The sequence below is a fragment of the Macaca mulatta genome, chromosome 9 (assembly GCF_049350105.2).
Source record: "Macaca mulatta isolate MMU2019108-1 chromosome 9, T2T-MMU8v2.0, whole genome shotgun sequence".
In the NCBI taxonomy this organism is placed as follows: Eukaryota; Metazoa; Chordata; class Mammalia; order Primates; family Cercopithecidae; genus Macaca; species Macaca mulatta.
The window spans coordinates 36898575-36921155 of NC_133414.1; the positions used below are offsets into that span (position 1 = coordinate 36898575).

General features: G+C 42.6%; 1 protein-coding gene across 6 annotated transcripts in view; it reads left to right on the forward strand.

Annotated features, from left to right (window-relative positions):
* Positions 1-22581, forward strand: part of CCNY (cyclin Y) — a 222971-nt gene that overhangs the window by 150001 nt on the left and 50389 nt on the right. For 5 of the 6 annotated variants that reach the window (XM_015146741.3, XM_077945050.1, XM_015146746.3 and 2 more), the window contains 2 exon segments: positions 4938-4972; positions 19916-20016. In XM_015146741.3, coding sequence (XP_015002227.1) covers positions 4938-4972; positions 19916-20016 — 136 coding nt within the window. 6 annotated transcript variants of the gene reach the window in all.

The following is a 22581-nucleotide window of genomic DNA, read 5'->3' on the forward strand; positions in this document are numbered from 1 at the left end:
TAGCAACAAGTGTAATTTTGTTTGTCCCTCAGATTGCAAGCACTGCCTTTGACTCTCTTAACTCCCCATTTTATCAGGAGAAGACTTTTAATGCCAACTGTATTGTTTTTGCTGATTTTAGATGGCTTATTTTTTTTTTTTTTTTTTTTTTTTGAGACGGAGTCTCGCTCTGTCACCCAGGCTGGAGTGCAGTGGCCGGATCTCAGCTCACTGCAAGCTCCGCCTCCCGGGTTCACGCCATTCTCCTGCCTCAGCCTCCCGAGTAGCTGGGACTACAGGCGCCTGCCACCTCGCCCGGCTAAGTTTTTGTATTTTTAGTAGAGACGGGGTTTCACTGTGTTAGCCAGGATGGTCTCGATCTCCTGACCTCATGATCCGCCCGTCTCGGCCTCCCAAAGTGCTGGGATTACAGGCTTGAGCCACCTCGCCTGGCCTAGATGGCTTATTTTTAAAGCCACTGGTACATTTTCTGTTTACGTCGTTATGGACTGTCACTGTAGCCAATTAAAAATCCTCTTAACTATCATAGATTGTGCCAAAGGAGATTGCTATTATTCCTCTCCCAGGAAAGAAAAAATTTATGATCCGTATCAATTTATTGCCTGTTTTCCCTAAAGAAGCAAAACATGATTATTAGTTAATTCAGTTAGACATTAACTCAGAAAACTCCAGAGATTTTGATTGATATATTATAGTGACCAAAAATAGTGAAGTTTTAAAGATGACTGAAACCAGCTATTAGGAATGAGTTGGCATATTGCTTATACCATTACATAAAATAGCTAAAGCATTTTTAATTTCAGAGCTGTACCCACATCAGCCTCAGTGGTTTCAAATTTATTTTAAAGCCAGATTTAGATTTGGGCAATTCTGTCAGTCGTTTCAGGTGTTATGCCACTGTAAAATATTCTGCTTATCACTGGGTGTGGTGGTTCATGCCTGTAATCCCAGCGCTTTGGGAGGCCGAGGCAGGCAGATCACTTGAGGTGAGGAGTTCGAGACCAGCCTGGCTGACATGGCAAAACCCTGTCTCTACTAAAAAATACAAAAAATTAGCTGGGTGTGGTGGTGCACCCCTATACTCCCAGCTACTTAGGAGGCTGAGGCAGGAGAATCGCTTGAACCTGGGAGGCGGAGTGAGTCAGCTTACTTCCCTCCAGCCTGGACAGCAGAGCGAGACTCCGTCTCAAAAAAAAAAAAAGATTCTACTTATCTTATTCCCCCATAGTAATGTCTTGGTTGTGCTCCAACTAGCTTAGGGGAAAAGGAGTAATTAATTTTAAGGGCACTGAGGGTATCTCAGACAGCTCACAAATTGGTGGAACTGGGTACTAAAAGCCCTTAGGACTAAGGTGCCCATCTCCCTCTGCCATGCTTCTCTGCATGGCAGCTGTGTGGGGGGTCCAGGAATCATAAGACATAAAATACACTCACACTCATGACTGTAACTTTCTACAATGCAAGCGCATGAGGGAAACTCAGTACAGGGAAGAGGTGCATGGGGCGAGTCCTCGCCCATGGAGCTGCACAGGTTGCACTTCATCCCCCCATTCACAAATGAGTTGTGAAAACAACTGTGGAATGTTGTCAGCCAGGGAAACTCCTGGGTAGAAACCCAGCACCCAGGATTTTTATGGAGGACCGCTTATGTAAGAAGGCTCTGCCTGTTAAGTACCAAAGTTCCAGACTCCCAGAAGGAAATAAACCATACTGTATGCGGCATAGAGCATATTGTTTGTGCAGACAGCTTAGGCACAATGAGCCACTTTTACCAGTTAGGGAATAATGGAAGGGAACCCTTCTAAATCCAAGTTCCCAGATACCAGCCAAGGGCCAGCCTCGCAACAGGTGCTTTAGGGATGGCAGTCAGATCTGCTGCTTCACTCTTTCCTGCACAGCAGGAGATGAGCCCCACCCCAGTCTGAAGTTTACACATCATACCCTCAGTTAAGGTTGAGCAGAGCCCTTCGAGTATGTCCCAACTCCAGATTCCCAGGAGAAGGAGTTAGCCCAGAGAGGGTAGAGTGTCCCCCCAGTCCAGGCAGGATGGTCAAAGTAATGGGCCACTTGGTCCAACATGGATATCAGGAATTCTCCCCATTTATGTAGGGATAGGTTGTTGGTTTGGTGGCGCAGAAGACACTCCAAAAGCCAGTCGGCCATAGGGATTCATGTATGGAAAATCTTCTCAGAAACTGTGCAGACTTCATCTGCCGAAGGCCCTCTTAGCAGGGGCATTACAAAACCATACAGGAAAGTGGCACCTGACTCAGGCCCCAGGAGCCCCAGGTTGCTCTGAGGAAATAGGGTAGTGTGTAGGTGTTCATTTGCATAGAAGCAGTGAATGCCTGAGAGATTCTATAATAGATGCAGATAGCTTATCCTCAGGTGTTTTGTAATAGTCTTCGTGAACTTTCGTTTTTCTTCACCATTCTCATTGCAGCCAGCTGGAGTTCATGAAAATGACCTGATTCCTCCCTGAGATTGATCCTTGTAGGTGGCACACAAGAATGGCATGTGTGTTTATAATAGTCTTCTGTGTCTGGTGTAGTTTTTTTTTTGTTTATTTGTTTGTTTGAAAGCTTTTGTATTAGTCTGTTTTCACACTGCTGATAAAGACATACCCCCAGACTGGGCAGTTTACAAAAGAAAGAGGTTTAATGGACTTACGGTTCCATGTAGCTGGGGAGGCCTCACAGTCATGGTGGAAGGTATCTCAGGCACGTCTCACATCGCAGCAGACAAGGCGAAGAGGGCTTGTGCCGAGAAACTCGCCTTTTTACAATCATCAGATCTGATGAGACTTATTCACTATCATGAGAAAAGCATGGGAAAAGCATGAGAAAGCATGGGAAAGACCTGCCCCTATGATTCAGTTACCTTCCATTGGGTCCCTCCCACAACATATGGGAATTCAAGATGAGATTTGGGTGGGGACACAGCCAAACCATGTCAGCTTTCTTGGTCAGACTTATTGAAGGTTATGCATCTCAGCCATTACTTCTATGTGTGAATATTTCCTAATCTCAATAGTACACATATAGGAAGCGCTGGTATTTTTTGAGGCATGGATATCTTTCATTTGCTGAAGGCAGGGGCTGATGTAGGGTGTTGAGGTGACCTTAGTATATGCAGTGGTCCCCACAATTGGGAGACACAAGTCTCTTTTGCACAAACCTATCACTGGGATGCTCTGAGAAGGACTGTCATGTCAGAGTATTGTGGGTACCCTGTGAGTTCTGTGGCCCACGTAGAAAGGGTTTCCAGATCCCTTCGGTCAGTGGGAAATCACCATAGAATTATCATCATATCTCCATCCTTGGCTGCATGCATAATAGTTTAGTATAAATTGATTTAAAGAAAACACACACATGTGCATGCACACACTGTATGTATGTATGTATGTATGTATGTATGTATGTATGTATGCCAGGAAGTTAAAACCCAGAGCTTCCAGCCAGACCATCCTGTTTGTTTTGCTATGGTTTACATGTGGTTGCTTCCTTGGAGTCAGGTAAAATGTAATCCCTCTGCCTCCATGCTGTGCATAGCAGACCAGTTTGTCGCCGCTGTCTGTGCACTCATGTTCTTTGTGTGGTAGTCTGGCCTCAGGCATGGCCAGGGTGCCCTGTCCTGTGACAGCAGGGGGCTGATCTTCTGCACATGGGTCCATCGAGCTACCTTCTATGTGTCAGTCTCTTTTTAAAGTGCCCAACAGTATCCTCAGACAGATTTTTGCTTTTGCATTTTTGCTTTTGTTATCTTTGAGATATCAAGGGTGGAAGGCAGCATTCATTCCAGAGAGGACAAGACTTCTATGGAAAAGAGAAGTGTTTTTTTGTGAGCCTAAGAACAGTGTATGAGTGTTAGAAAAACAGTTCCATCATCCCTCCAACAGATCAGCAGGAAGGCTTTCGAAAACAGTAGTGAATCTGCTTTGTGGGGGCATGGACTGTAAGGAGAAAACCTTCCTCTATCTTTTGTACACTGTTGTTTTAGGGTACCCCAAGATAACATTGTTGATTCTTGGGGACCTAGGATGTTATCTCCTTGAAGGAAACCTATTTTTCATATCTTTTACAGTAACGAATAAATGTGTTGATGGATTAATCTGTTCCCACAAAATGAGCCTTCAGAAAAGAAAATGCAAAGTTCAGTGATACTAGGTTATTACAAGCTCTTCGTGTTCCCTGTGACTGACCCTTCTACCTCTCTGGGGCTGCAGGCTCCCATTCTGAGAAACACTGGTGTCTGGGGACAGTGGAGGCTGAGCTGCTCAACACAGGCCATGTGTACAGACAGCAGTGTGAGAAGCCACTTTGTTAGAGCAGGATCAATTATGGTGACCTCTGTCAGCCTTGTGGGGTTGGGGGTGGGTGCCACAAGGAGCTCCAGGGGCCTCCCAGACAGAAGCTCAGCTGTATTCACCAGCACCCAGCATGGAGAATAATGGGTTTCCATGATAAGTAACGCCACTGATGTACGTCGTCTTCCTGGATCTCAATGCTTTCTAGATATTGTTGTTATTTATATTTCCCTTATATGCTGTGGAGCTTTATGGGTCTGGTAGGGTTGGGAATAAATAGTCCTATTATTTGTTAATTACGTTAAACTAATAGATGCATATGAGTTTCATGACGGTTACTAATTACTTTTTTATTCAGTTAATGGAAATCTGTTACCCCTTAATTGATTTCAGCTGCAGTTATATTGTTATGGTGCCGTTGTTTAAATGGATGTATATTTCCCTTTGTGAGCCAAGTTCATTCAGATCTGCATTTGTGCAGGTCCCATATTCTTATGTTTGATAAATGAGCAAGTGGGTATGTTGGTTGGTGGAAGGATGGGACCACGACACAGGGGCCCAGTCCTCAGCCACCTACCAGGGGTTGGCATGCAGGCATGTAACATTTCTGTTGCATCTTTTGTTTTCACAGTGAGAGAAAAACGCAAGAGTCTCTTCATTAACCATGTAAGTGAAGCTGTCTCCCTGTGTTTTTCATAATGACTGTACAGTATAAAGAGCTGAAATAACTGTGTCTGTGATGGATGAAAATGGCTCATGTGCTTTGTAGATACTTGGAAGAATGTTGCAGTGTACTTATGCTTAGTTTGGTTTGTAATTTGACAAGCATTACTCGGTATCTGTCCACTGTCCCAAATATTTTTCCAGAAGCCCTAGACCACTATTGTTCATGAGATGATGTGTGTGAACAATAACATATCAAACATCACCCAGCAAGTCCAAGCGAAAGGCACTTCTTTTTAATTTTGAATCATTTCCTTTCTCTACCCTCACCCCCAAATTACTCTTTCTCTCTTGTAGCTCAGTTTCATTTGAATAAACACATAATTGTTTTCCATGAGGCTCTCTGTCTCCACACTTGACTCTTCCCATTTGTTATTTGTGGGTCCAGTAGAGTCTGCATGTTCTTCTGATGCTCAAAGAAAGAGGATAAACTTGATAACACTAAATTAAAAAAAGATGTTCAAACATTTGGCTGTAGTCTTTTGGCCATTCTTAGCCATGTCTCCCTCCCCTGGTGGCCAGGTGCAGGTGCCCCGTTGAGATACTTTATCCCTCTTCCTTCCTTGAGCAGAGGTATAGCTGGCTGGCTCCAGCGCCTCCTCCACACCTTATGTACCAGGCAAGTCCTAGCCACCCCTTCTTCTTAGAAATATGCCCCTTTAGGAAAGAAAACTCTCCGAGAGGTATGGAATGATAAAACAGGTGTAAATTATCAAAATAAGTATGCTCTAAGTCCTCATTCTAAAAACAGAACCATGCAAGGATCTTTCTCAGGATTTTTAGACTGTCTGCATCTATGTGTTTGCAGATCTTGGAATACTTAGTCCTAATGCTGTGTATTAAAGAGACTAAAGCCATAATATTGTATTCTCTGCCCTTTGAAAATATGGACAAAATGCAGTTGGGAAGAAATTCATAAGCTGGGCTGTTACACTTCAGGGACATGATGCTATGCCCATAGGAGATTGATGACTTCTTTGTAGTCAGTATTAATATATATGCACATATACAGTTTCTAGGGGTCAGAGTGCTTATAATTTTTAGCAGATTCTTAAAGCAATCTGTGACTTTTTCCCTCAGCCCCTTAAATTTCAAAACATCCGTGTAAAGCACCTTTGAAATTGCAATTTGTGTCATGAGGAAAATATGAAAATTGCTGTGCTTTTTTTTTTTTAAAGCAGTATATACCTGGATATAAAAATTCAAGCGATTGGAACAAATTCTCTAAATCCTTGCTTCCATTTGTTTGCCTGCTGGGTGCACTTGAATGCTTTCCTACTCATTACACTCATTAGCACGCCTGCCAAGGAGCTTGCAAGGGAAAGGGAAGAGCTGGAACTGCATCCAGGCCATCTTTCCTGTTCACTGCAGCTCCATGGAAGGTGCATTGAAGAAAGAGGATAGGAGTTTGTGCCACTCTGTTCTCATTGCGGCTGATGATACAGAGATGTGCTCCCACAGTTCTAACCTGCATACCTCTTTTAACACCCCTGCCCTCCACCTAGGCACACACCTAACGTTGCCATTTTGTGTCCTTTACAGTCCTAGCATCTGCCACACACTTGAGTACACACCTTCTGCACCCAGCACGTGGATTAGAATGGGAGGTCATGCATTCTCATGCACGATAGCTTCTAAAACCCAGCCCAGCATTCAAACCTCTGTAAAATCACATCTGCTGACACAGAGTGAAATTGCACAGTTGTTGAGATCTATGCAAATGCACCTATTCCTATAGAAAAGAAATCTGGGTGCTAAGTTTCTTATATAACAGTTGACCCTGTAACAAGGAGCACAACCCTCCAAACTGTGAACAGACCTCACTGCAAATGAGCGCCATCAGTCCTGCCACACTGGGAAAAGCCGTGGGAGTGTACCAGTCCAACCAGCTGAAATATCATTTGAGTGAAATTACCTGCGGATTCAATTAGGCTAATAAAGCAGCTGTACTTTGCAGGTTTTGAAACTTGGGAATAGTAAGTTAGAACGGTGGAGAAAAGACGAGCAATAATAATAATCAGTACCATCTGCTGAGTGCTTTAAAGCGTGTGTGCCAGGCTCTGCTGTAATTGGTTTAATGGACTCATTTAGTTAGCACAATGGCCGTGCTAGGTAGGTACAATTCAGTATTACTCTTTTACAGATGAGGAGACCGAGGCACAAAGAAGTTAGCCAAGTAGACAGTGGAGCCTGGGTTGAGTTCCAGGTGGTCTGCTTCAGCACCCCATTTGGCTCGCACCCTCTGTGTTCCTCAGATAATGACACCGGTTCCCATGTGACAGAGGTTGTTTAGCTTGCTTATCTGAAGTTAGAGATGACATTTATAATTAAATTTGTGTGGCACAGTCTCTAGGGTTCATTTCTGAATATGGATCTCAACTAAAATTTATCATTTAGTCTGTTACTGAACTCTGGAGTGACAGTTATTTTTCACCCTTATTATACCATTTCATTTTTTATTTGCCGTATTGTGAGGGAGGTTGTTTCTTTAATTTCTCTTTCAAGTTTTGAAGAACCCACTTAGTGCATGTTGCTAAAATAACCTACAAAGAGGTTACTATTTAAGAGAAATGAATACAGTTGTGTAGGTAAGCCATTTAAGACAAGGTGGGTGTTCACCTCTACTCCCAGGACCGTGATAACTGCAGGGGAAATAACCTCCTCCAGGTGGAGAAAAGTAGGGCTTTTCTGGTTTCTACAAACAACACACATGAGCAAGTGAAAAGAGTGGGCTTTGACCCAGGACATTCTCCGGGGAATGGGGCAGTAGAGAATGGAACCCCAGGCTAGAAAATGAGAAGGGCCTTTAAGTGACTCAAAACAGCCAAGAGAGACTCAGAGGATTAAGTGAAAGGAGACCACTTCTCAAGGAATTATTACAGGTTTTAAAGCTTGAAACCTGAAAACGAACCACTTTGGATGTTTGGCAGCAAGTTCAACCAGGGTGAATTATAAAGGTTAATATTCTAATCCACACGTATGTTTTAGATGTAATTAAAGTGAACAGTTATAGGAAGTTTTTGTGTTTGTTTGTTTTGAGACGGAGTCTCGCTCTGTCCCCCAGGCTGGAGTGCATTGGCACAAACTTGGCTCACTACAGCCTCCCCCTTCTGGGTTCAAACTATTCACCTGCTTCAGCCTCCCAAGTATTTGGGATTACAAGCATGCACCACCATACCCGGCTAATTTTTGTATTTTTAGTAGAGACAGGATTTCGCCATGTTGGCCAGGCTGGTCTCAAACTCCTGACCTCAGGTGTTCCACCCACCTTATTAGCTTCCCAAAGTTCTGGGATTACAAGCATGAGCCACTGCGCCCAGCTAGGAAAATTTAATGCATATGAAAGATACACGTATTTTTAAAAGGCTGTGTAAAGGGCTTTATTTAAAGTGTATACTTTGTTTAAAATTTGCTGACGTTTTGACTTTGCTTTTTTTTTTTTAAAGGTTAGCTGTTTTTATGAATCTTTTAATTAAAGTGTAAAAATATTTGATTATAGATTGTGGGTGACATTGTAGGTGGTTGGAGTTAATAATCACTCCTGAAAAAAAAAAATCACTCCTGAAACTCAGAGAGAATGCATGCTTTTTACCTTAGCCTAACTTTTCTATGATTATCTTCCTGCTACCTGGTGATAGCATACCAAAAATGAATGGATTATTCTAAGAAGTTAAAAAAAAAAGATATGAAAACAGAACGAATCAGGAGTTGAATAGCCAGCTTCCTTTGTCTTGTTTGCCGTAGGTGCACTTTGAAACGAGAAAACCAGACTGGGGATTGTGTGTAGTGTCATCCTCAAAAAAAAAACAAAGCATTTGTCTCAACACTGAGTCTGGTGATAGTTCAGGAAACTTTGTGAGTAAGTAAAGCAACTAGGGAGTGTTACTTATCAGCTAAGCAAGAGTCACATTATTAGCAGGACTTGGAGCCAAAAGAACTTTGTTCAAGCCCTCATTGGGCAGTCTTGGAAACATCTTGAAATGTCAGTTCTCTTATCTCCTAGGATGGGTCATAATTTCAGACCTACTTGACTCAAGGAAGGTAATGATTTGCAGCCTAATTATAACACCATATACGTATGTTGTATTATTATTGCCCATTGGAGTTTAGGTAAATTTGATTTAATTTTCAAAGTTCAATATCAAAACTGATGAAAGTCTTGCTGGTATTTTGAGTATGGATATAGTTTTTTCATAATCATTAAGACCAAGATTTTCTGGGAGGAGTATATTCTGTTCAGCTCCCTTTGGGGAATACTGACTTGAATAGTTTGCTGCTCTTAATGTATTTCAGTTCCAAATCAGTTTCTGCCTTTTAGTTTTGAGTGAGGTAGGAATAGGATTCCTTGTAAAATGGTGTCTATTCTGGTTATAAGCTTCATCTGTAAGTCATAAAAGTCAAGTAATACAGTGAGCTACATCTAGGAACTGAAATTTAAAACATTTTAATCTTGCTTTTGCCTCTGGAAGATTTGCTCTTAATAGAATGAGAGTTTATTGAGCAGCTGCTGTGTTAGCATCAGTGCCATATGCTTGGAGGATGTCAAAGAAGACTCAGTTTTAAAATATCAGTAAAAATTTTAAAAATCCAGTAAGATTAAAGAAATCCAGCTTTTACTTTGAAATAATTTCAAATTTATAGAAAAGTAGCAGCAATAATTGAGAGTACAGGATTTTCATGTCACTAAAGGAACCTTAGATGCCCTGGTTCTCAGACCTCCTGTTCTGCTTCACCCAGGGATGTTGAAATGGGGTAGATATTTTGCTATTTTCTCTCTTCTTTTTGTTTTTTCTTCTTCTTTTTGCGGAATGTTTAGAAATGATAATGTTACACGTGGAAATACTGGTACGTTGAGAAGCTTGTGTAGGACATCAATTCCTTGAGTGTATTGGTTATGTCTGTGGAGGACTGTCTCTTTTCTTACCTCTTTCTGTTTCTTCTTCCCTTCCTTCATGCTGTCACTCTTGTTACGAGGCACAAAGGAAGTGGCACTTGTAAAGTTTAATGGCCCATTCAAATACAGGGCAGCTGACAGGTGGAATTGCTTCCCTAGTGCCTTTGTGGAAGGTCATTTTGAAAGCTACGTTGTCCTTGTTAAGACACCCAAGTGAAGGGGCCACTGAGCTGATGTTACGATTTATCCTGGTAACTTATGGTGTGTTCTCCGTGGAAGTTTCTATGTTGGAAGCCCTGATCTTTTGTATATAGTGTTAGGATCTCATCCCTTAATTAGCCAGCACAAATTCTTGACCACAGCTGCCTGTTTTTCACATTGCTCAGACACTGCTACGTGTGGGGAAGGAGCTGTTCTCATTTTAGTCAGTCACTGACTCTTGGTTCCATTGCTGCCATTCCTGGGGTCAGGGGAAGCACAACCACTCCTGCTAGCTGGGCAGGCACTGAGTGCGTCTTTGCTGTGCATTCTACTTGTCACTTCATTGCTCTCCTAACCTCCTCAGTTTTCAACTTCATCACCTTGCTCAGGGACTTCTGGAGTAGAGAGAAGAAAGGAATCAAGTGAAGCCTTGAAGGAGCATTGTATTTGAAGCAGGAACTTTGTCAGAAAAGCCCTTTAAGAAGCGGACTCTGTTACCCTTAGCCTTGTGTTATAATCTGTTCTTTGACTTTATAGATACATATATATGTGTGTGTATATATATATGCGTGTGTATATATATGTGTGTGTGTATACATATATATGTTTTATTTCAAACTTACAGAATAATTGTAATAATAAGAATAATAATAATACAGAAAACTCTCATCTACCCTTTAGCCAGATTCATCAGTTTTAAACCAGTATTCTCTCACATTCTGCACATCCTTAGTCATTGTCCTTTATTATTTTTTTTGAATTGTTTGGAAGTAGGTTGTCTGCATTCTGCCTTTTCTCCCTAATACTCCACTGTGTGTTTCCTAAGATCAAGGCTGTTCTCTGTGTAACCACAATATTGTCAAAATAAAGAATTTAACATTGATGTGTTTCTTCTAATTAACTGACCATATTCCAGCGGTGTTACGTGGCTCCGTAATGTCCACTACAGCGTGTTTGTCTGTGGTATGGGTTTCACTCCAGGCTGACACATGGCATTTAGTTGGCATGTACCCTCGATGTCCTTTAATCTGGAGCAGATCCTCAGCGTTTCTCAGTCTTTCAGGACATTGACACTGTTGGAAGAATACAGGGTCAGGTTTTTTTTTATTGTTTTGTTTTTGTTTTTTTAAAATAATAACATAATGTTTCTCATTTTGGATTTGCCCGAAGGATTCAGTTAAACATTTACAGCCAGAGTACTACATGGAGTGTTCCCTTGCCTTTTTCAAGGCATCAAATCAAGAGGCAGGCAGTATCATCTGACTCTTGTTGCTGGTGTTGATTTTAATTACTGGACAAGGTGCTGCCTGGATTCTCCACTGTCTGTTTACTCATTTTTCCTTGGCAACTAACAAGCAGTCTCTGGGCAGGTACTTTAAAACCATGTAGATATCCTGTGCTTTATCCCCACCCCCAGATTTAGCATCTGTTGATGAGGCTTACCTGAACCAATCTTTATTATTTTTGGTTACAGAATGGTCGTTTTCCAACCCTGCCATACTTCCTCTCCCTTTGTCAGTAGGTGTTCTGCTTCAAGGGAGAGCCTTCTCTTCCCATCTGTCCATCTGTCTGTCCATCCAGCCATTTTCAGTACAGATTCCTGGATTTCTGCTTTTCCAGTGATACCTAGTTCATGCCTCTGCTTAAATATTTTGATGCTCAAACTGTCCTAGATTTGGGTAGTGGCAGTCTTTTGACACTGGTTTTGTGTTCTTGTGACATGCTCCATCCTTTCATTTTGTTTTGAGAACTCCTTTGCTCTTTGGCACAATAAGATATTCCAGGCTCATCTTATACCTTTGCCTCAACCCTGGATAATCATTTCTCCAGGGAGTCCTGATTCCTTTTAGTGGCAAACGGTACTAGAACCAAGGTCTGGACACCATGTGTGCTCATTGCTGCTGGGGTGTTATTGCTTCTAGGCCCATTTAGCAGGTGTAGCTAGGAAACAGACATTTCAGAAATCATGAATTCATACTGTTACTTTAAATTTCCAATTCCAGTCTATCCCATAGGTTTTTTCTTGACCTTGGCCTTTGACTTTTTAATTTCTAATGGAAAACTTATTTTTTAAAATAAGTTTTATTGATATGCAATTAACATGTAAAATTCACCTTTTAAAAATGTACAGTTCAGTGGTTTTTAGTATAACCACAGATGTGTGCAACTGTCATCACAGTCAATTTTAGAACATATTCATCACCCCCAAAAGAAACCCTGTACCCATTAGCAGTCATTCCTACTCCTTCCCCTCCCCGACTAGTCTACTGTTTGTCTCCATAGATTTGTTTATTTTGGATATTTTATATAAATGTAATCATATTATATATATATGGCCTTTTTTGAGTGGCTTCTTTCACTTAGCATAATGTTTTCAAGGTTCATCCATGTATCTCAGAACTTCATTCCTTTTTATGGCCAAGTACATATCTACAGAGCAGAATTCTACCATAAAGTCGGCATTTTCCAGTTTTTGTTCTGAGATCCAAAGTTGGTTTATTTTCTCGCTTTCATAGAGAATGATTTGGTTCACCTGTGTTCTTAACTCCATGGGCATTTTGCCTTCTACTTTAGTCTTGCTGTAAAAAATCGATCCTACTAAAAGCTGTACCCTTTTTTGTGGGATGGGGGCACGGGGACAGTCTTACTCTGTTACCCCCGCTGGAGTACAGTGATGTGATCTTGGCTCACTGCAACCTCTGCCTTCTGGATTCAAGCGATTCTGCTGCCTCAGCCTCCTGAGTAGCTGGGATTACAGGCACTCGCCACCATGTCCAGCTAATTTTTGTATTTTTAATAGAGACAGAGTTTCACCATGTTGGCCAGGCTGATCTCAAACTCCTGACCTCAAGTGATCCAGCTGCCTTGGCCTCCCAAAGTGCTGGGATTACAGCCATGAGCCACTGTGCCTGACCTGCACCTTCTTTTTCTTTCTATGGAACATTAGTTTGTGAACACTTTGAGGTCAGAGAGGAAGATTTTTTCATAGTTTTGCTTTTTGTCTGTGTCTCTGTGACCCCTGGTGGTCTTGGAAAAGTGATGATGGTGCTTTCCTCTCTCCCAGCCTGGTGCCTTCCACGTATGGGCATCCCCCTGTGAGCACACCTGCCCTTGCTGATCAGTGCTCTGGGTTTCACAGGCTTCAGAATTCCACACAAAGTTCTTGAATTCCACTCCACCCTGTATTAGCTGTGTGAATAAGGCAAAGACACTTCTGCAAAATGAGTGGCCTTTATGGTTTCATGGAGACTGTGAGCTGGGAGTTCAGCAGGTGGCAGGTGTGATCCCGCAACCCAGCGTCCCCTCCATTTCTGCACTCCAGCAGGCCTTTCGTTCATTCCTAGTCAAGGAATGCCAGTGCAAATGTCCTTTCTCTATGGCCCAAGGAGGCTGCAGACCGAAACCTGCCTCCTTTATCAAGGTCATAGTTTGCCCTCCTTAAGATTAAAAAAAATTGTGGAGCTTTCGTATTTAGAGATTTCACTTATATTACTTCCTTTCACAAACTTTTACTGCTTATTTTCCTCTAGTAATATTACTTCATTTTATTTATTTATTTATTTGTGAGACAGGGTTTCACTCTGTCACTCAGGGTAGAGTGTAGTGGCACAATCATGGCTCACTGCAGTCTTGACATCCTGGGCCCAACCCGTCTTCCCACCTCAGCCTCCTGAGTAGCTGGCACCACAGGCATGCATCACCACACATGGCTAATTTATTTCTATTTTTTGTAGAGATGAGGTCTTGCTGTATGGCTCAGGTTGGTCTCAAACTCCTGGGCTCGATTGATTCTCCCACTTGGGCTTCGCAAAGTGCTGGGATTATAGGCATGAGCTACCATGCCTGGCCCTTACATTATTTAATGCTTTTTTTTTTTTTTTTTTTTTAAATCCTAACAAACCTTTCTAGGAAGTAAGACTGTCATTGAAAATGGGAAGTTAAAGCCTAGAGACTCTTAAGTGTAAAGTGACTTAATATTTATTGAGTTCATGTACGTACTAAGCACTTTACAGGTGTTATTCCTCATAGCACCACAATGAAGGGCAGGTTCTGTATCTGAATTTTATAGATGAAGACATTGAAGCGTAGGGAGGCTAAGCTTAAGGTGATAGGCTTATACATTTTAATTGATTATGAAAGGGGATACTATTATTGGTTATTCTAGGACAACAGGGATAAACTACGGCTGTCCCAATCAAGCCAGTATGTGTGATTGTCCTCTGTAAGTAACTTGGCCACGTTTACACAACTCGTCAGTGGCAGAGCTGCAGCCAAGCACTGAGCTTTCTGACTCCACTGTGCTCCCGTGCTGCCTGTCTGGAGTGCCTCGTCCACGTGAACTTGGCTCCTTGATCTGCCTGCCATGCCCCACTTCGTGTGTTCTGCCTGTGTCAGCATTTCACTGCCCAATGGTGCAGGCCCCTGTGGCCAGCTCATTGCCACACAGCATGCCCCTTTCTGCCGTAACACAGCTGCTGTGGCCACACTGTGGTCTCCCTCACAGAGGATCCTGTGCCGTCATGGAGGTAGATGACTTCCCACCGTTAGGGGAAGTAAGTACTCTAGTCCCGAGATGGAGCTGTTCTTCATTTGCTGATTCAAGAAAATTATCCAGTCTGTACCTCCAAGATACCTGCAGTCTAGACCCTAGACACACATAGAAAACTGAGCCAGAAACGACAATGGAGAGTGACTGGTAATGTGGAGGGTGAACATGGGCATAAAACACACAGAGGGGTGCCCAGCCCAGGTGGTCTGGTGGTGGTGGGAAGGCATCTAGAGGAAGCACTGTGAGCAGAGTGCTGAAGGATGAGTGGAGTCAGGGAGGGGAAAAGGTCTTCAGGGTATTATACGAGAAGGTTTAGGAGAGAACAGCTCAAGGGAAGGGCTGCAGAATCTCAGGGAGGGAGGCACGGGCTTGGGAGTCAGACAAACATGGCTTTATGCTCTGGTGTCTTAGATTTGATGTTGGAAATGCTACTTCATTTCTCTGATCTCCTTATCTGTTAAATGGCAATTGTACCTGCCTTGCAGGGCTCTAAATGCTTGTGAGCTCTAAATGAATACACATAAAGTAACCCAGAACACTGTGGGCTCATCCTTGATGGCCATTAAATAAAACTGGCCATTGTTCCTTTCATCTTTGAATTATGTCCAAGTGTGGTGTGCAGGGAAAGAGGAAGTAAACAGTGAACCTGGAGAGATGGAGAGTTGACTCGTGTGCCTCTCCCCAGTGGAGAACCTCAGAACCATCTAGGCAGGGAGGCAACACGATCTGATTTGCTTTGTATTAAGGTGACAGTAGCACTTGAAGAAGAAGGGTTTGGAGAGGAGTGAGCCTGGAGGCAAGGTGGTTACTGCAGTGATATAGGTGAGAGACGATGTGGCTTTCATATACCCGATAGTGGCTAGAGGGGCGCAGGGGAAAGGATGATGTGAAAGTGTACTTGGAGTAGAATTGATAGTACTTGATACAAGGAAACCAACAGAAAGGAAAATGAGGATTTCTGGTTTTAAGCCATTATACTTGATTAGAGGAACAAATTAGTTTGGCATTTGAGGTGCCCATGAGGAACATTGAGATGGAGGGGTCAGCCAGGCCAGAAGTTGGGGCCGGAGAGGAGAGATTTGGGACTCAACAAAGGGCAGAAGGAAGTTGAATTAATGAGAGTGGGTGAGAGTCCTCTGGGAAAGTGTTTAGAGGAAGAAGAAAAGACCATCACATCTAAGGAAATTCAGAGAAGCAGAGTCCACAAAGGGACTGAGACTGAGTGGCCAGAAAGATGGGAGAAAGCAAGGAGGAAACCCCAGAAAGAAAAAAACTTCAGTTCAAATACCAAATTGGTAGGAGGACTGCAGAGGACCCATCTGCATAGCAGACTTAGAGTTTTTTGTGAATGGGGAGGAAGTGTGGAGGTTGAGCCAGTTCAGAAAGACATTTTGAAGAAGCCAAGGGACTAATTAGTTCTGGCCTGAAGAGAGTTAGGGCTTCTACTCCAGGTAGAGGGAGGTGTGACCGATTTGCCAAGGAAGAAGAGGCAAGAAAGTGAGGGGACGCTGTCTGGTGGCCTCTGGGTTCTGTGACTCGAACTCCCTGTGGGGAGCTCAGCATGGAGATGGGTGGAGGGTTTGAGGAGGTGTTGCGGTTGGGAGCAGTTGAAATAGTTGGGAGAAAGATTGGGGTCATTGTGTAAGGTCCAGTGGAAGTCTTATCTCTGCTTCCTCCTTCTCTTCATCCTGCACTTTGATTGTATGTTTGTGTGTGCATGTACATGTGCATATCCATGTATCTTTGTATCTGACGTACATCAGTATTGGGATTATCTAAGGGGATAATCTCATTATTTGGGACACGTGATAACTCTCCAATAAAATCTTAAATATGTCATTCAGCAGTTTTCATATATTAGTGGACCTTGATGTAAATCACATTTTGTGCTGTAGACATTGTGTGAATACGTGGACTAAATGAACTTGCTTCAGTCTAGCTCTAAAATTTGATTATTCTGCATATTCATAACTTAATCTGTAAGGTTCACATTATTTCAAAGATATAAATTTTATTTCTTTAGAATAATTCACAATTGGGCTTCTCACTCATCAGGCTCCTCTTCTAAGCAGTTCGTGGTTGACTCTGTAGTATCTGTGCTCTCGCTAAGACACTTGCTGTTTTTGGGACAATCTTTCTAAGTTGTCTATAGGGTGATGCCCCTCCTTTGCAAGTAAAACATTGCCTTAGGCTTTTCCTTTTATGTTTTTCCAAAATGTTGTAAGCGTTAGGCATAAAGAACATCCCTGTCGCTTTGTTGACCTGTTTAACGCAGTTTCTACTTAACGATTACTGACAGATGCTTTCCACATGCTCGCCGTGCTCAAGGTGCTTTACAAATACTAACTCATGCACTCCTTCTGATAGACCCATGAGGTAGGGTCTGTCATTTTCATCTCTGTTTTACAGCTAAGAAAACTGAGGGACAGAGAGGGAGGCCAGGTAACTTGCCCAGGTCACACAGCTAGTTATGTCCAAGTCAGATTGACTGCTAAGAGTCATGCCCTGCTGTTTGTCCAGCGCATCACTTTGCCGTGTCATTTACTAGCAAAGATGGGAACCTAAGTGGCAGGGTCTGTGTGCGCGCGTGCACACACATGTACAAACATACCAGTGTTTTCAGAATCATGGAGCAATACGTTAACAAAAACATTTTGAGTAACATTGAGAACTACCTGACACACGTGTGCTTATGAGAACTATCAAATTAGAGTGCCCTGTTCTGTGAGTGATGTGCCTCTGCCGCGTCCAGAGGCCAAGCATCAGTCAGTTGTTGGATAGTACCACACAGCAGGAGGTGTTGTACTTTCCTCCGCCACACCCTGAGAGAACCAGTTCAACAACAACAACAACAAAAACCAGAGACAACCCTGGGGTCAAGAGCATTTCTGGTGGAAGGATTACAGCTATTTCAGCTTTTTAGTGATGTGGGGTTCAGATTAAGCGAAGTTCACGTTCTGTGAGTTTTGTAGTCCTGACAGTCAACAAATGATTTAGTGCCTAAATGGTCTTTAGAGTGTTGAGATACTCTGAAACTAAAATCTTTATAACTCAATATTTGGGACTTTTATTCAGTTTCAAAGTTATTAAATAGTTTAAAAGCTGGCTTGGCATCCCCCTGGGATCGAGGGCTTTGGCAGATCAGCCCTTAGTTCTGGGATGCTCAGACCCGCACCTGGGACAGTCCTCAGTCCAGGGCAGGGTCCCTTTGTGTGGCTGGCTTTGAGTTAACTCTCTGAACCTTAGGGACGGTACACACAGAGGGGTGTCCTGCCCATTAACTCACAAAGGTTACTTCCTAGATTATGATGGGATATTCTCTGTATCCTGAGGGATCCCATGACCCCGTGTGTCACTCTTCTTTCCCTGACTTCATGGCTTATATTTTCTTAGGGAAACCATTTATTCTTTGCGAGCCCTGTTACATTTTAATCGGGAAGGAGTTTGCATCAGAGGAAACAATTGAAACCCCACAAGAAACACAAATGAAATATTATTGTCCTTTTCGTTCATTGTTGGGATTTCTAAAGTTATCCCATATCTCTAAAAATTTATTAACACCAGAAAAAATTTAATTACTGGCTTTTAATGTTAAATATAGTGTCTGTGTTAAAGACAGATTTTTGTTTGTAGTAGATTTTACATCTGTAGGAAAAATTCCCTAAGCATTTTTAGTTTATTACCTATAGTAATAGCTGTTATTAGAGTCTGAGGCTTTAGTATGTCTTTTATGACTTACATGTGATTGCTACAAGAGTTTAAAAAGAGGAAGAGAATTGTTTTTAATGTCTGGATTGTCTTAATGAAATGTGATTCATTTAATAGATTTTAAATGCCATGTGAAAACTGACATTTGACTTGAGACTTGAATTTCACAAGCATTCTCTATGCCCTGTCTCCACACAGGCACTTGAGAGTGTAAGCCTAAGGAAAGAACCCTGGGGAGAGGCCTTAGCTTCTGAATTTCCTGGTTGTGGTTCTTTCCTTCTGACCCGTGTGCTGTTGATATGAGACTAGGGCTCCGAGGGTCAGGATGCTTCAGCAGTGCAGTGCTGTCTAACTGTGATTTAAGAAATTGGAACCCCAAAGAAGTAACTAGTATCATTTGTTATCTAGTTTTGAGAAGAGATTCTGTTTATAACGTTGTTTATATATTTCTCAGGCTGCCTCACATTTTCCTTACTTTATTACTGAGGAAATCTTATTAAATGGGAAATAAACTTTAAGATACTGAACAGGGCATTTGGTCTCTAACATTGAGGCTTCGTTTACTAAATTCGTGAACTGTGTATACCCAGGGTATGTTGCAGGCAGCCAGGTCAGGCATATGATGTTGGGATCCCCAAGGAATTGTTGGGTTTTTGTTGCTGAAAATGACACTCAGACATTCAACATAGCATCAGGCATGTGGAAACTTGTTTGCATAGTTTAATTTTTTTTCTAGTTTGCTTTTGATCAGGAGCTATCCAGATTGATGTGTACTTATCATATTGCCCGATTGTTGCCAGAAATCTATTTAGTGTTCAGCTAGCTGTCATCAGTGTGTGCTATAAATTCTATTTACTTCACTGGTACCTTCTAGAAGAAATTCTGTTCTAAAGTTCCCCAAAGAGCCCAGCACTTATACAATTATGAAAGAACCTGTCATAAGACCACACAAAGAACTACCTAAAAGTCATTCATTGGTTGTATTTTCAAAAGTATCAGATAATCTTCCCCTTCAAAACTTATTTTGTCCTTAACAAAGCAGTATTTTTTCATTATAACTTTACCTGCTGAAATTCAAGCAGATTAATCAGGAGATTCTAAATTAACATTGGTTGCATTTTCCATGGCCCCTAAATCAACTGTATTTCAAGAGTAAGGGAAGTGGGTACAGTGGACACTTGTCTTGATCTTATGCATAAAACCAGGCCACCATCTAAATTGCAGGCTTTTGTTAGTGTAGTAGATCCCATGTTTCATACAAGCCATGGGGCAGGTGATTTTTGTGGACTCTGAAACATACTTTTTGATGCTTGATTGCAAGAGTTTACTGTTCTCCTGATGCAGGAAGTTAGGGACTAGGCATGGTCCTGGTGACTTTTATATATGGAAGAGCAAGGAAGTTCATTTTATGAATAAAGTGTTTTTGTACTGTTCTTGGTGGTAATGTTGACATTTTCTTGCTAAGACATTTTTCCTCTGTGGTCTTATCTCAAGTTAAGGGGGTGATGTTAATCTTGTTGCTGTTGTTTTCTAGCATCCTCCAGGACAAATAGCAAGGAAATACAGTTCCTGCTCCACCATTTTCCTAGATGATAGCACAGTCAGTCAACCAAACCTCAAGTATACAATTAAATGGTGGGTATATGGATGGTTTTTTCTTTCTGTCTTTTTTTAAACTTAACTGAATGCTTTTTCTGTTCCTTAACCTGACAGCTAAGCTGGTTGGTTGTGGGGTCTGGGAGCGATAAGATTGGATGGGTGGGAGTGGGGGTAGCACTGATAATTCAGGAAATCTTTTTTAAAAATGATTTTGGTAGTTAAATGTGGGGTATTCGAAATATTTTTACATATTTACATTAAAAGACCAGAATTTTAAAGTATTTTAAATGTAGATTACTTAAAATGTATTTTTGATTTTTGTCCATGCTTTCTACCCTTGCACTTTTTATTGAAGCCATCCTGGCATAACTCCACTAACTCTTTACCTTCTAAATAAAACAAGACTCCTGTGTTCCCAGTTGAAGACCCAGGGCTCCAGTAGAAAGCCTGCCTGGCCTGGTGAAGGTGCACTTGCCTGGGGTCTGGAGATCTGAGTTCTGATGACGGTTCTCACCAATAGGGAAGACATGGGTGGGACCCTTTCTGGGGGCCTTTAGTTCCGTATTTTTAAATGGAATTCACAAGGGAGGGAGAAAAAGGGAGTCTTGGGATAAACTTTTTTCCCTTATGGGGCTTCAGTTTCAATACTTCAAAGAGGGAGGGAACACTGGATTTTCCTTTATTGTACAACTAGCATTATGGTAATAACGACCCTTGGCAGGGACTATAGAGAACTTGATGTGCTTGGGCCTGTGGTCAGCAGCTCTGTTCTAAAAAATCTGAATTTTGTCTCTATACTTGTTGAAGAAAGCACACATTTCACAATACATGTCAGCATATGAAATAAGTGTTTAAATTTTAAATAAGGAGTATTCATCCATTTCAGTGGGCCAGGTTTTCAGGCTTAGAAGCCCTGTTCTGAGTATGACCGCAGGTGATGATCAGTTAGGCAGTGAGGACTATAACCATCTGTGGTCAGTGTCTGCTCCAGGCAAAAGGTGGAGGAGAAGGTTCTTCTCACCTCTCAGGTTCCGTGCTTCCAGGATCTAAATGGCTATGCAGCCTCTTCCCTTATGTCCTCAGCACCAGAGTGCACGGGAAGTGACTGGTGGGCATAAACTCACACCGGCAGTGCTCACAGAGCTCTATCTTAGCTCCACCATGTGTGCCCTTGCCTGAGCCACGTTTACCCTTGGGCTGTGGTTTACTGAGGGGAAATGGGATGTGCAGTACCTTTGGAAGTGTTTTCCATATTAAGTTATTAGGACTTGCGGAAAGAAGTGGAAAGCCCTGAAGATCTGTGTGCCACATGACTGTTGGCTTCTGCTCAATCTCTGAGGAGCCCAGAACAGAAGCTGCTAACTTCCCTTTAATCCTGGACTCCTCTCGTTGGAAGCCAGGGCAGAGTAACACAGTTTCCTATCCTGGGGCAGTGGGGGCTTTTGGGGTTCACAAGTGGCTCTGTCTTAGTTGCTCAACACTTTCATCCTTGGACCACTTAAAATTGCCGCTGGCTGTGATACAGACACTTATTAGCCTGGTGAGAGAACTGTGTGACAATTTGATAGTTCGTTGGTCAAGTCTAGGAGGCACAAGCACCTAAGTTAGAAATGTGTTGTCTGTGTAAATCACTGGTTCCTGCCCTGGCTGCACCTAGGAGTCACCTGGGAGCTTAAAACCACACTGACGATTGACAATTGAGGTCTCCTTACAGATCTCGATTGAATCTGGCTGAGGCATACTGTGAGTATCTGGATTTTTAACAGATCTTGATTGAATCTGGCTGAGGTATACTGTGGGTATCTGGATTTTTAAACCTCCCCAGGAGAGTCTCACAGGCAGCCAAGGTTGAGGACCCCGGATGGAAGTGGATAGCTGCCCTCCCCTCCCCCAACAATGTCCCCCTGCCACTTCTAAATGAACTGTGGGTTAGAATGTAGAGAACAGAGAAGCTGAAGAGCAGGAACAAGCTAGCTAGCTATGAGATTTCAGTGTAGATACTGGGCTTCCCTGACCCGAAGACATGGTCTCTGCACCGCACACATTTGAAACTCCTTCAGTCTGTAATTCAGTTGCTTTAAAAAGTATCTTCTCTTCCCTCCCTCCCTCCCTCCCTCCCTCCCTCCCTCCCTCCCTCCCTTCCTTCCTTCCTTCCTTCCTTCCTTCCTTCCTTCCTTCCTTCCTTCCTTCCTTCCTTCCTTCCTTCCTTCCTTCCTCCCTTTCCTCCCTTTCCTCCCTTTCCTCCCTTTCCTCCCTTTCTTTTGTCCCTCTCCCTCTCCCTTTTTCTTTTTTCTGAGACAGGATCTCTATCCCCAGGCTGGAGTGCCGTGGCATGATCTCAGCTCACTGTAACTCCGCCTCCCAGGCTCAAGAGATCCTCCCACCTTAGCCTCCCAAGTAGCTGGGATTACAATCACACACTACCACACCCAGCTAATTTTTGTATTTTTTGTAGAGACATTTGTTTCACCGTGTTGCCTCGGCTGGTCTTGAATTCCTGGGCTCAAGCAATCCACCCACCTTGGCCTCCCAAAGTGCTGGGATTATAGGCATGAGCCACGGTGCCCAGCTGAAAGTATCCTCTTTTTAAAATGCACACTG